Source organism: Mastigoproctus giganteus, chromosome 11 (genome assembly GCF_048544385.1).
Source record: "Mastigoproctus giganteus isolate SK-2022 chromosome 11, ASM4854438v1, whole genome shotgun sequence".
NCBI classification, from domain to species: Eukaryota; Metazoa; Arthropoda; class Arachnida; order Uropygi; family Thelyphonidae; genus Mastigoproctus; species Mastigoproctus giganteus.
In genome coordinates this window covers 95,425,489-95,438,724 of record NC_143585.1, presented here as the reverse complement: position 1 = coordinate 95,438,724, position 13,236 = coordinate 95,425,489, and the positions used below count along the sequence as shown (strand labels likewise).

General features: G+C 41.0%; 1 protein-coding gene across 1 annotated transcript in view; it reads left to right on the top strand.

Moving 5' to 3' along the window:
* Positions 1-4,041: 4,041 nt before the first annotated feature.
* The window catches only part of LOC150078275 (potassium channel subfamily K member 18-like), a 101,179-nt gene continuing 91,984 nt past the window's right edge, over positions 4,042-13,236 (top strand). The window contains exon 1 of the mRNA XM_090385046.1: positions 4,042-4,776. Within this exon, the coding sequence (XP_090241172.1) occupies positions 4,254-4,776 (523 nt within the window). The 5' untranslated portion in view covers positions 4,042-4,253. The remainder of the gene's footprint in view (positions 4,777-13,236) is intronic.

The following is a 13,236-nucleotide window of genomic DNA, read 5'->3' as shown; positions in this document are numbered from 1 at the left end:
GTGTTATGTTTTTTGCAATCAAAGTGAATTTTATTACTGAACAACTTCTTCCAAATGTAAACAGTGCTCTCTTCGTAGATGACTTTAGTATCTTTTCACAGTCATGTAACATGAGGGTTATCGAAAGACAATTGTAGAACGCCATTGATCACGTCAACTCATGGCAAATGGTTTCAGATTCTCGTCTCACAAGACCGTTTGCGTCCACTTTTGTCGCAAACGGAATATTCACCCTGAACCAGAATTGAAGATTGGACAAACAATCATCCCAGTAGCACCCGAGACAAAATTCTTGGGGCTTGTATTTGATAGCAAGTTGGCATTCCTTCCACGTATCCGTCAACTGAGGACCAAGTGCACAAGAGAACTAAATCTCCTTCGTGCAATATCTTCTAATAATTGGAGAGCAAACCGTTGTACCTTACTCCACCTCTATCGTGCACTGGTGCGATATAAACTAGACTATGTGTCTCAAGTGTACGCATCTGCTAGAAACAGCGTACTACGATGGCTAGACCCAGTTTACCACGAAGTCATCCGTATTGCTACTGGAGCATTTTGAACATCACCTGTCCAGAGTTTATACGTCGAAGCAACTAAACCACCTCTCTCGCTTCAACGAATGAAATTGTCGCTAAAATATACCTTTAAAATGGAATCCCTGCCAGACCAACCTACGTGGACTTCCGGTTCTGAGCCATGATGGAGAAATCTATATAACACTCGTCAGACTGCGAACTGTCCCTTTGATATTCGTGTCCAAGAGCTGCTCAGACAGCTGAATATTACTGTTGACAATGTTGCCTACTCACTGAGGCAACCCGTTCCACCTTGGCATGCTCACATTCCATCATGTGACTTGTCCGTTAATAACGGAGGAAAAGCCAGAACTTCACCATCTGTCTACTTATAACTCTATATTTTCCATCGATCTGCTTACTCTGATTTCCTACCTGTCTTCACTGATGGCTCGAAATCAGAATCATCCGTGGGATCTGCTGCAGTTTTCGCCAGACAGTACACTATCTGAGAAAATTCCCCACGAGTGCAGTATATACACCGCAGAGTTGTATGCTATAGAGCTAGCCTTGGACCATGTTAAAACGAATAAATTTCAAAGGTGTATGGTATATACAGATTCCTCAAATACGTTACAGGCTCTATCAATTCTGAAAAGGATGGTGAATGCCAGCTCGTGTGGTAATTAGCGACCGGACAGGACTGGATGAGATATAATTCTCATCCAATCCTGTCCAGGATTCAGCAGAAGCTATACTCCTTTTATTAATATAGGTTCGACATCCTGTTCTGCTGGATCCCCAGACACATTGGGATCTGAGGTAATGATCTGGCAGATTCCGCAGCAAGATCATCGTAATTCTCAGAACAGTCGTAGCCTGTTAGTCCCCTATACAGACTACAGGCATGTGATACACTCCAAATTATTGTCCCATTGGCAACAATCTTGGCATGGGCAAACCACGAACAAACTCTGTCAGATAAAGCCCGCAATTAACTGTGGTAGTATAGTTTTTGCGGAAATCGCAGAGAGGAAGTTGTTCTCGCTCACCTCTGCATAGGACACAGTCATCTCGCACACTCGTTCATGCTGAGGGCAGATGACTCTCCTATGTGTGAGAATTGTGAAAATGTTTTAAGTATTCGTCATATTGTAATTCGTTATAGACACGAACGTGTTTTATATTTCAACGCTTTTAGTGACCTGACTGAGCCTCATGTTTATCTAACATGACCACGCGGTACCATTCTTGATTTCCATATGTAACGCATTTATATAAATAAACTAAACGCAATAAGTATCTACATCTAACTGAAAGAACAGTGCTGCTGGCTCCGAATGAATATAATACATAATGCTTCAACACTTAGTTAATACATCATTATCCTTGCTGCTGACCTCCTACAATCGCATATTCATTGAACATTCATTCCCCAGTTCCTGGAATTACTCCTATTTAGTGGCAAATCCCAAACCAGGGAGCGATCACTCTGTCGTGCACAAATATAGACCAATTTCTCTCAGCAGCTACTTATGTAAATCCCTTGGGAAAAAATGAAACACCGTAGCCTGACATGGTATTTTGATCTCTGACAGTCAATTTTGTTTCAGAAAAAATTGATCATTCCTGGATCTCAAGGTCAAAGCTGAAACAAACATCAAAGATGCATTTATTCGAAATTAGCATCTCATCATGGTATGCCCTGACATATAGAAGGCCTTTGACCCCAAAACCGTTTTGGGATCCTGAGATATCTCTATTCCCTTGACCTGAGAAGCCACTTACCATATTTCGTACAAAACTCTCCACACCAGGTGGAAAAGACCTGAGTTCGAGTCCCGTCGATGATAGGAGGAACTTTTATGGGCCTTTTTCGGAACGTGGCTGAGTTAATCGGTCTCAGACGAGGGCAGCATGGTTTTTCCTCCTGGTTTTGATCCCCATTATATATGGGGACATTCTCCTTCCTTAAATTCATGAGGATCATCAGAGAACAAACGTTGTGTTTCAGCAAAAAACATTTCTTGATTTTCAGATTTACAAGATTGTTTGAGACACTTTCCTGAGCGAATTGGCCTAAGGGACGGTTTGGTTCACCGCCTCCCTCTTCTCACCTAACACAAATAAGACTACATCACTTAAACCAGGATCAAAAAGGAAGTCTTGGTCTTACACCAAACATGTTGGAAAGAGTGTGGATAGAAACAGATTTCATGTTACAAAATCCGATAATTATATCAAAGGAAATAATTAACTCTAATAAACGCGATGTTTCTTAGGAAACTCGAACATCACACACCATGTACGATATTGATCATTTGCTTTCGCAATGTGATGAGCTGTGAACGTTCTGAAGGCATATAACAGCGTAAAATATATAAAACATGTAGTTAATCTTAACAAGTAAAATAAAAGATAAAAATATATATATACGATGTCAGTTATGATCATTATAACGAGATAAATGATATTAATTATTAAAACTAATTTAATTTTGGTATCTGAGTATTTAAAATTATTTAGAGTTATTTTTATTGTTATTTTTGAAGAAAAGTAATACAGTCAACCGTTGATAGAACAGTTCATTCTTCTTAAAACTTTGGCACGATACCATCAAAGACACAATGAAGTTACTGAAGCCTTTTCAAGAGAGAGAGAGAGGTGGGCTGCCAGTTTCAAGAGGAAGATTATAACTTGGAGAGGATAACAAAACCCAAAGAGGCAAACATCCCTCCTCTCTGTTTTTTTCCTTTCATCTTGAAAACAAACTGACATCAAAACATATTCAATTCGCAGAAACGAAGTCTCCGCCTGCCCTTAGTTGCCTTGGCATCTTTCTACAGTTCAGATACACGGAGTCGAGGGACAAAGTTTTCTATGGTACTTATATTTTACAGATAATGTTGCCTGTAAAATCCTTAGAGCTTTTCCAGAAGATGCTTCCATCAATCGAAGAACTATCGTACATTAATTAATAAGAATTCAAATTGCATTAAAATATTTGCATTTACAGATGCACGTTGTAATGCCAAGCAACATTTATTAAAAGCGTTAAGTGCTCTCTAAGATGTTTTCCTTCATTCACCAGGATGAATGTGGGGAAAAATCAGAAAGAGGAAGGGAAGGCAAGAGTTAACTTCGTTCGATTAGTTTCAATGAAAGAATGATGTTTTTTGGGTGGATTAATTACAGTATTTTCATATCTAATTCTGGCATTAATAATATTTGAATGGGTTATTATTGCGTATCTTTCTGCTTCAGGAGTTATTTTCTCTGTTGACACCTGATTCGTTAGATAATGGTCGCGATACTAGGAACGGTATACTTTTGAGAGTGTACACGAGACTTTATGACGTACCACTATACACGGAACGCTCCGATCTGGCGAAGAGCCGACGAGATGTCGTACGCTAGCTAAAATTGTCCCACACATACGGGGGAGAGGTGTCATCAGCCGTGGCGGGATGGGAGTCAGTCCAAAAATCTCATTCCCTCGGATCGGAGGTGCCGACTAGGGTTTTGCGTAGGCATGCCTGTAAGAGCTCCAGCCGCGAAGGATGCTCGTAGGTCGAGTCGAGTCAGTACCGAACATGATGCTGAAAGGATAGGGAGGGAAAGAGAGGATCCAGAGTCAAGCCAGTTCTAAGTGTTATGGACGTGGCAATTAGCGCTAGCGTAAGAAACTTACCTTTTGACCTCATTACCGTATACGCGTGCATTCATTAGAAGAAAATGGTGTCGTCGCCCAACACTCCTCCCCCTACTCTTCTGAGGCCCCCTTCGTTCCATCCGGCCACTGTTGAGTGGAGTCCGGGTGGTCAGCAGCAGTATGTCTTCATTAACCCCATGCACGTGGTCACCTTGCAGGACAGAACGAAAACTTTCGCGATTCGAGCCGTTGAAAAAATCAAAGCGATCTCCGAAAGATGGTTCACTCACGTGCTACTGCTTTTTTTCTTAATTCTCTACGGCTGTCTGGGTGCCCTTATATTTGCGTGGCTGGAAGCACCTCTGGAGGATCGAGAGAAGTTAGGCATTGAGTCTATGAGACATCAGATCGTCAAAGACTTATGGAAGGTAAAAAATGTTACGGATGTCGAAGCGGAGTGGACAGCCCTTGCCAAACGCAGGATGAAGGAATATGAGTTACAGATCAAATCAGCCCTTGCTAGTGGGGTCACCACAGATTCTGAAGAAAGACAATGGACCTTCTGGGGGGCCCTATTTTATTGCGGGACGATCTACACCACCATTGGTAAGTGTTTATGAATATTTCACTGATATGCAATCTAATCTAGAGCGTATTCCGATATTTAGGTTGTTTTCTGAAAAGAATCAAGGTGGTTAAGGCCACGAGACATCATTATATTGTGTCTATGGTTTTGCACTGACTTTTGGGTCAGTTTGAGTGCTGAAAAAAATCGTTAATTCTACCCCTATTTAAACTAACTCAACCACTGTTTTAAAAATCCCTTAAGAGATTTCTTATTTATTTTTTTTTAATATCATTTAGTGAATTTGTAGAAAGTAGAAAAGCCCAGTCTGCGCTATAGAAAAGTGTTTCAAACTAGTTTCGCAATGCACTGAATCATAAGAGGAACAAAAGTATACACATGGGATAAGGGAAGAGAATATTTTTACCCATAAAACTTGAATTCTATTGAGAAACAATAGAATTCAACAGAATGAAGTTACCATTCCTAGACTCATTAAGGCAATTAAATGTCTATTTCTGTTCGTTCTGTACTCTTAACACTCCCCCTCCCTCCCGTCATTCTATCAGACCTCCTGAATCCGAAGCAAGGTATCCTCCAGGGTCCTCTGGCTACTCAGTTAAGGGTTGGTACGACTCTTTTCGATAGATGGCATTCGTGGAAGTTAGAAAGAAAAACCCAGCAGACCGTGTGCGAGTAGCCATAATTTAGCAGGTAACCCTAAAATAGCGCCGAGACAGTAAAAAGGAAGGAGGCACGTGTCTTATATAAACACACTGTAGGTGAGTGGGTATATTTAGATTGGTGGACAGAGAAGAGCAAAAGAGAAATGCTTTTTATTGTCAGTTTACTAAGGATGCCGTAAATTCCTTCTCGTCAATGAACTAGTCTGACACGTTTTTTACCTGTCAGGGGGCTCACTGACACTGACACCACTCCTTCCGTTAATTAAATATCTTTGAATTAATTTTGTTTTTAGTGTTATAAGAAGCGCACTGATTTTTCTGATGCAATAACGTCCACATGGAAGGTTAAGTGTAACTAGACGTATATTTTGTCTGTAACTAGACGTATTCTTCGCCGGATTGCTGAACGAAAATCCAGGATTGAATTGAGACCCACTTTCACTCAGCCAAATTTTGAAAAAAACAATAAAAATTCATTTATTCGAACTCAAGCTTTTTTCCTCCAGATGTGGGAGGACGAACCATCCAAGAACTCTTCCATGTGGGCCCTACTATCCGTGAGGGCCTACTTGGAATAGTTTACAGAAATTTATTAGTCACTGATAAATATTTATAATGAACTGGAACTTAAAAGTTGTTCGCAATTTAGAACATAATTTATAATTTAATGTAATTGCATAATTTGTTATTTAGGGTTATAACCCCATTATGTGTGTTTAAAAAAAATAATAATTTTGTAAGTATGTAGGCGAAATGACCTTGAAGAGTGTCCAGCCATTTGCTTTGTCTCGAAAAGCTAGTATCTAAAGTATTAAATCAAATGAAGAACGTTTCTCTTTGTGTTTCAAGAAGGACAACTCATCAGGTGGGTAAAAAGAATTCCATCTTTGGTAATTCCATCTAAAATTATCAGAACAATAAAAATACATTTGCACACTTTACATCGCGCAGATATATGAGGGGATCATATACCTGCGCGATATTGCGATACTGTTATTAATCTCAAAAGAGACTGAGGATGATTGGTAATAAACCTGAAGAGAATGAAGTTATCGGAAACCAAAACTGAGCTCATCTTTCCTAACGAAATAAAACTGAGAATATATCGTTGTGGGTGTTTTTCATAAACCAGTGGATTATATTATTCAATTTACTGGGAACTAACGCGAGGATGGGGATGTCAGTATCAACAAACAGCCACGGCCTTCCAGTGCCCAAAGTAGTTAAATTTAGATTTAGTTCGAAGCGTACCAATGTCGGTGTTGAAGCAGCTAAAAACAGCCCGAAGGTTGGCTGTCCTTACTCGACACCGTACCATATCTCACAAGGTAACCCGTCATGCCACCGTATATCATGGATAATACGGAACCGCGCTTTGTCACGGATGCAATTATGCCAGATGACTTAAGCGAATGACATCACGCCATTCGTAGATTGCGTCACGTTGAGAGAGATGAGAAATGCAAGTGGTGATTTTAACAATTGCATCTTCAAAGTAATGCAATCCATCGATGCCCAAAAGAAGACCTGGCGGCTGCTTTGGGAACACGGCTGTTATTACTTCTGAAGCGCCTGATATTCACTTTCAGCCACATATTGCAGTGTACCAGTTAATAGGCTAATCGGACTGTCAAGTCTTACTGCTCTCTGTCTGTGTTTCAAATGAACTTTCGCACTTCGGGGTGACAAGGCTCACACCAAACCGGAAGTTTATCAAATCACGCGAACTGCGTTGTTCTGACTTTAAAGAAACAATCACCTTGACCTAGTTGCATATTTAACAGCCAACCATGACTTCATCGCATTCCTAAAGACACAAGAGACTAGTGTCTTTACTCCTTTTATTGTGCCAACTTGATATTCTATCCGTAGATTGTTAAGAAAGTTTTCGGAGCTGTTTTGAAATCTGTTTGGAGTGTGCAATAAATTCGTATACTTAAGTCAGCTTAGAATTAGAAGCTTATAGACGTACCATAGCTATATTAAGTACGATCAAACCCGGATCTACTCTACAAAACGGTTGAATCAAGTTGGATCAGATGGTATAGTATGTTCCGACGAAACACGTGGCATAGTGGCATAGTATTTAGGGTTAGGCACCACCTGTGGTTTCCCACATCTGCGCCGTATGTACTCTGTGATGGAATGCAGAACTATTGCATAAGCGAGATAAAAGTGTAGTGTCTGGTTTATGCAGTATTATGTTATGTTCTGTTGTTGTGGCTCTGGCTACTAGGCCGCAGGGCCCCTAGTGGAACCCTACGTTGCCCGCCACCACCACTAGGAGGTGAGCCGGGCTGCCTTCATACTCTGGCTGATCTCCGCCAGGGTCGCCTGAGCTTTCTGGACGGAGACCAAACAAAAAAAAAAAGGGAGGAGAGGATGGGGAAGATAGTAGAAGTGGTGGAGTCAAAGTAGGCAAAAGGAGGAGGATGAGGAAAGAAGAGGTGGGAAGGGAGAAGTAGGAATCACCCCTGGTCTGGGAGCCCACCGAAGGCCAGGGAAAGGAAGACAACTTCTAGAACAAGGAAGGTCTGCAAAGTTGGGAAGGTGCAACGGGAAGTGTCTGAGTTTGATTTATATCATTTCGGTGCGTCATTCCAACGTGGAAGATGTCCAGTTAGGTGTTCATCCAGTTCTGATAGTGGCCAGTGATGAGGGAAGAGCAGGTACCAGGAGAGATCATAGCGGTTTCAGGAACGTCTGGTGTGGATGTCTATGTTGTGGGATCAGACGTGGAGAGATGATACCAACGCATTTTGAAGACTGCTGAGGCATACCTGCTAAAAGCTAAAAACGCTTCTTTTGATTTTAACAGGTTGCTTTCCGGCTGTGTGAGTAAATTTATATCCAGTAACAGTTGATTACGTAGGTCCAGGTAGATGTTACACGAGTGCATTACGTGGTGCCAGTTCTCCACAAGCCCAAAGTCCTGAAGTCGCTTTTTGAATGACCCATGTCCTGTCAGAAGAAAGATAGCGTGCAAATTAGGGAAGAACCAGCCAAATCTTTGTTTGTTGAGGTAGAAGACACTAGGTAGAAATAGTTTGGTAGTACTACCTTTGGTGGAATCATCCCAAAGGATTTGCCAAAGGGAAACAAGTTCCTGCCAAGTACGCCGGAGTTCTTGTTTCGGATCTGCATCGACAATAGTTTTTATCCCCAGGAATTCAGTTTCTTTGTTCTTTCTGATGCCATGTGAAAGCGCTGTGAAGGCCACTTGGAGGTCAAGGGGGATACAACCTGTTAATACTTGTAGTGCTGCTGTTGAGGTCGTTCTACAAGCCCGAGTCATTTTTAATAACATCAACCGTTGTATCTGCAGAATAACGTTCCTAGTACTGATGATGGACAAACGATGGACCCATAGGCAGCGCCGTATGTTACGAACTGTACAAAAACAGGCTGAATAAAGAAGGTGGAGTGCAGGTCCCTTAAGACCCCAGTCTTTGCGAGTGAAGCTAGCAAGCATATTGATATAATTTTTGGCCTTCTCTTTCATGAACTTTAGATGTGGCATGAAAGTTCTGCGATCGTCTAGGGTGACAGCTAAATATTTGAATGAACGTTGATTCTTGAGTGCATGTCCATTATAACGAATGGTTGGTGGTCTGTTGATGTCAAGACGGCCTTTGAGAAGTAGGGTTCTGCTTTTATCTGTAGAGATTTCCAGCTTATTCTCTTCAGCCCAAACCGACAGGGCATTCAATACTGAGTTGGCTCTGGTCCCAACAGCTGCACGAGTAGGGCCCTCAACAACGATAACCAGGTCATCTGCATATGAGAACTGTGTGGTGTGGGGGAAGTCCTGCAGGAGCCATTCATCCAGAATCATATCCCTAGAACAGAGCCCTGCGGGCAGCCTCTGGTGAGTTGACGGGTGATACCATGAAATTTTGTTTTCATAGTAACTTTCTGTTATGGAAAGACATTTGAAGATGTTTAGGGAGCAGCCAGATATTCTGGCTCGCCGCAAGATCCCTGGCCACCAGACGGTGTCAAAAGCTCCCTTAAAATCTATAAAAATCGCCAGTACGTAACGGGCATCAGAATTATCTGCTAGCTGAGTGGTTTTCAGTAGTGCATCAATAGTTGAGCACCCCTGCTTGAAGCCAAACTGGAGTGTAGAGGCAAGTCCTTTGGTTTCATAGACAGACTGAAGACGGATAAGAAGTAATCTCTCAAATACTTTTCCGAATATTGACAATAGAGCAATTGGACGGTATGCTTTGGCTGCGCCAGTGGGACGATTTGGATCCTTGGGTAAAAGCCTGAAGTTGGCGTGTTTCCAACGTGTAGGAAAAGAGCCTTCAATAAGACACGTGCTGAATAGTTGTACTAGAACATCAGGTGCAACAGACCAAAGGTGCTTGATGGACTCCCCCTCGATGAGGTCCAGTCCGTGAGCTTTTCCAGTTTTGATTTTATTTATGGCTAATGCAACCTCCTCTTCTGTGGCCGAGGGCAAGTACCCCTGATTCTCAGTGATGACGTTTTTTTGTACTTCAGTGTCATGATCAGGATTGTCTTGGTAGATTATAGAATAGAATCTTTAATTGCAGCAATGATAGCAATGATTAAAATACTTTAATCAGTTTCAAATTTACCCTGACAAACTAAATGAAGAGAAGCCCTATAAGAAAAAACTCGGGTGGATCTGTATCGCCAATGCTCATTAGCTCATCAGAAAGAAGTACAAGACAGAGAGTTTAAACAGTCGAAAATCCAACCACAACAGACTTAATATACGTCCAAACCAATGGATTCAACTAAGACTAATTGCATACTCTGTTAACTGATTCATTTGTTATATATGATACGTGGACAGGCACAAATAGCTCTTGAACCACTACGCTTACATTCCAACAGAACAACTTTGTGCAGGTACTTTTTGGGAGAATCAATACACTTCTTGAAGTGTATAATCACGTTCGTGGAAATCATAGTTCAAAGACAAAATGGAAATCAATAATATTTGATGATGACCCTACGCCCATACTTCAGAGGACGTACATTTCAATTCATTATTAATTACGCCAACTACAGAACGTCAGTTATTCTCAAAGAACTTCTCCTTGTGCTTCGAATCCTGGCTCACCTGCTGTGCATGGAAGAGCGTACTCGGGGACTTCATGCCAATTATTTCGGATGTACTGCCATTCGCGAACGACCTCTACCAGACATAAGAAACATTCTATATCTGGGAACCCCGCTGTTAAGACAGATTTTTTTCCCTTAATTCATCTGTCTATTGCACGACTCTCGCTCCTTATTTTGTAAGGATGATTCGCCACAGGACTATTCATGCAAACGTAAGAAATTAATTTAACTTGAAGATTAAAATAAAGAAATTATTTTCGAGGTGCTAATTTTTTCTTTATTTCCCCTCTGGATATTCCTCATTTTTTTTTTACCTTCATGTGTTGCCCAAATGTTTGAAACATAAAACATAAGGAGGGTTTAAAAATAGGCCGATGGTGGTGTAGAGGAATGCACGGAAATCTCGAGATGGAGTAGAGGAAGAAAGATTTTCTCGAATACACGTGCCAGTTGTAGACAAAACAAACCACATAACGCATTCAAAACAAGACCAAAGCCATGATCATTGGTTTCTTCAAGAACCAGTCCTCCTGTCTGCCTTGCACTGAATTTAAACATACGAGAATTAGCGTTTCGAATTCGTTTTCGGAGTCTACAAGCACGAAACGCAGAGAAATGTTTTGACTCCTTGGCCGCTCTAATTTTAAGTCTTCCGTTTTATGGTATGTATGTACAACGCTTACCAGGGATAGGAAAGGGAGCGAATCTTCTATTTCTGGTGGATGTGACGCCGATGAATAGACACGGAGGGGAAAAAAGAGACATGTGTAAGGTGTTTGGGAGAGTAATGAGTAATTTGTACCGGAATCTCAATCTCTCGGGGGGGGGGACAAAGGCAAATCCCATAAGTAAAGTTAGAATGTATCTGAGCAAACGTCCCTATGGAAAGTGCTTCTAGTTATAAATCAAGTTTAAATAAGCACACTCAGTGAAATTTAAGACATTCAAGTGTTTGTAAACTCACATAGGATGTAGTTGACCTTTTTTCGTGTTGTCATACAGGTAATGCACATTTTAAAACGTTTAAACGAATTAACATGGCGTTTGCCTTTGTTTTACGCCTGTGCTTATTTTAACTTTCTGGAATTAAATTTCCCTTGAAGATGGATGTTTTGTTTCTGCTCACGATGAAATATCCACGTTGCATCAACTGTTACGATTACCCCTAAAAAATTGCTGTCTTTAAGACCTCCACTAACTTAAGACAAGAAAATCTTGACTAGGTTTAATTCTTCGCTGATTTTAAAAGCAAAATTAGATAATAATTCTTTACTTTAAAAAAAAGTAGGTAAGGCCTTAGGCACCGATGATATTTATCGGGTCATATTAAAAGACACTACGAAGTATGCTTAGCATTAATCATAAAATTATGGTCAGACTCGGTGGTAACGCTCTTGGATAACCAACATTTCACCAATACACAGGGTGAGGAGGGGCTGAGTATTAAATGGGCTACTATAAACTGGTCAGTTTAACATCAGTGGTTGGGAAGGTCATGGGGTCTATGGTCAGGGGTGTATTATAAGATTATCTTGAGAATCAGAATATCCTAAATGGATCACAACACGGATTTGTAATAGGAAAATCTTGTGTGACCAACGTGATAAATTACTAAAATGTGGCTTCGTACAGACTGGATGTAAGAAACAATTTTAACATCATTTACTTGGACTTTAGTAAAACATTTCACACGGTTCTACGTAAGAGGTTGTAAAAGTTAGAGTGTATTGGGATTACAGCCAAGATCCCAAGGTGAACTGAGGCATGTTTCAAAGACATGAAGTATACGGTCATTCTTCAGAGCAAGCTAAAAGTATAAGCGAGTTCCCTCGAGGTGCTAGATATCATATTGAATTATATCGACTAGTAAATAAAAGGTTCAACGATAAAATTTGCAGATGGTGTAGAGTTAAGGAAGGCAGTTAGCAATGTAAGCCACTCAAAACTTCTTTAGAATGAATGGAACAGGATTTATTGACCCCGAGTGACAAGCGAACTCTCTGGTGCAATCTGTTTGTCTTTCTAGTGCGAGTACTATCCTTTCATAAACCCTCTTCTGCTCGCAACATTACTGTTTCCCCCTGCTATCAGCGTTAATGCTACACCCAGTAGCAACGTTCTGCTGCTTTCTCCTTCTCATCACTTGGTCACTGGTTGGCACCTCCCTTCTCCATGTGGCGGGGCTGAAAACCTGAAAGTAAAAAGTAGTCCTCTAAGACTAAACAGAGCAACAATGGATTTCAAAAACCAGATTACATCTCGACCTATGGATCAACCATTAGTGCCGGTAGAAAGATGATTCTTAGTCATCTGCTGCCAAAAGACAAAAGAAAGAGAAGAATGAAAAAACTTCCAACTCTTCCTGATCATACACTCACTAACGGACCAGCAAACTCTCTCTCTCTCTCTCTCTCTCTTTATTATACAAAGATGTGTGGAGTACACAGCTGGTTCCCCAAAAATGGCTCGCCCTCTAAGAGCTGGCGATCTGCTAGTAGAAACTATGCATCATCAACATCCAGAGATACGTCTGAAAATGACTCCCATAAAAAATTCCCATATCAGCGATGGGATTCGAACTCGGATCTTTTCCACCCGGTTTGGGGAGGACGGCGATTCTACCAACTGTACTTACCCACGAAGGCAAGAAAAATTCTCCTAATTTTCTCGTCTTAGTGATATACAGCAACTAGTTAAGTTCTGTTGGATTCCGAT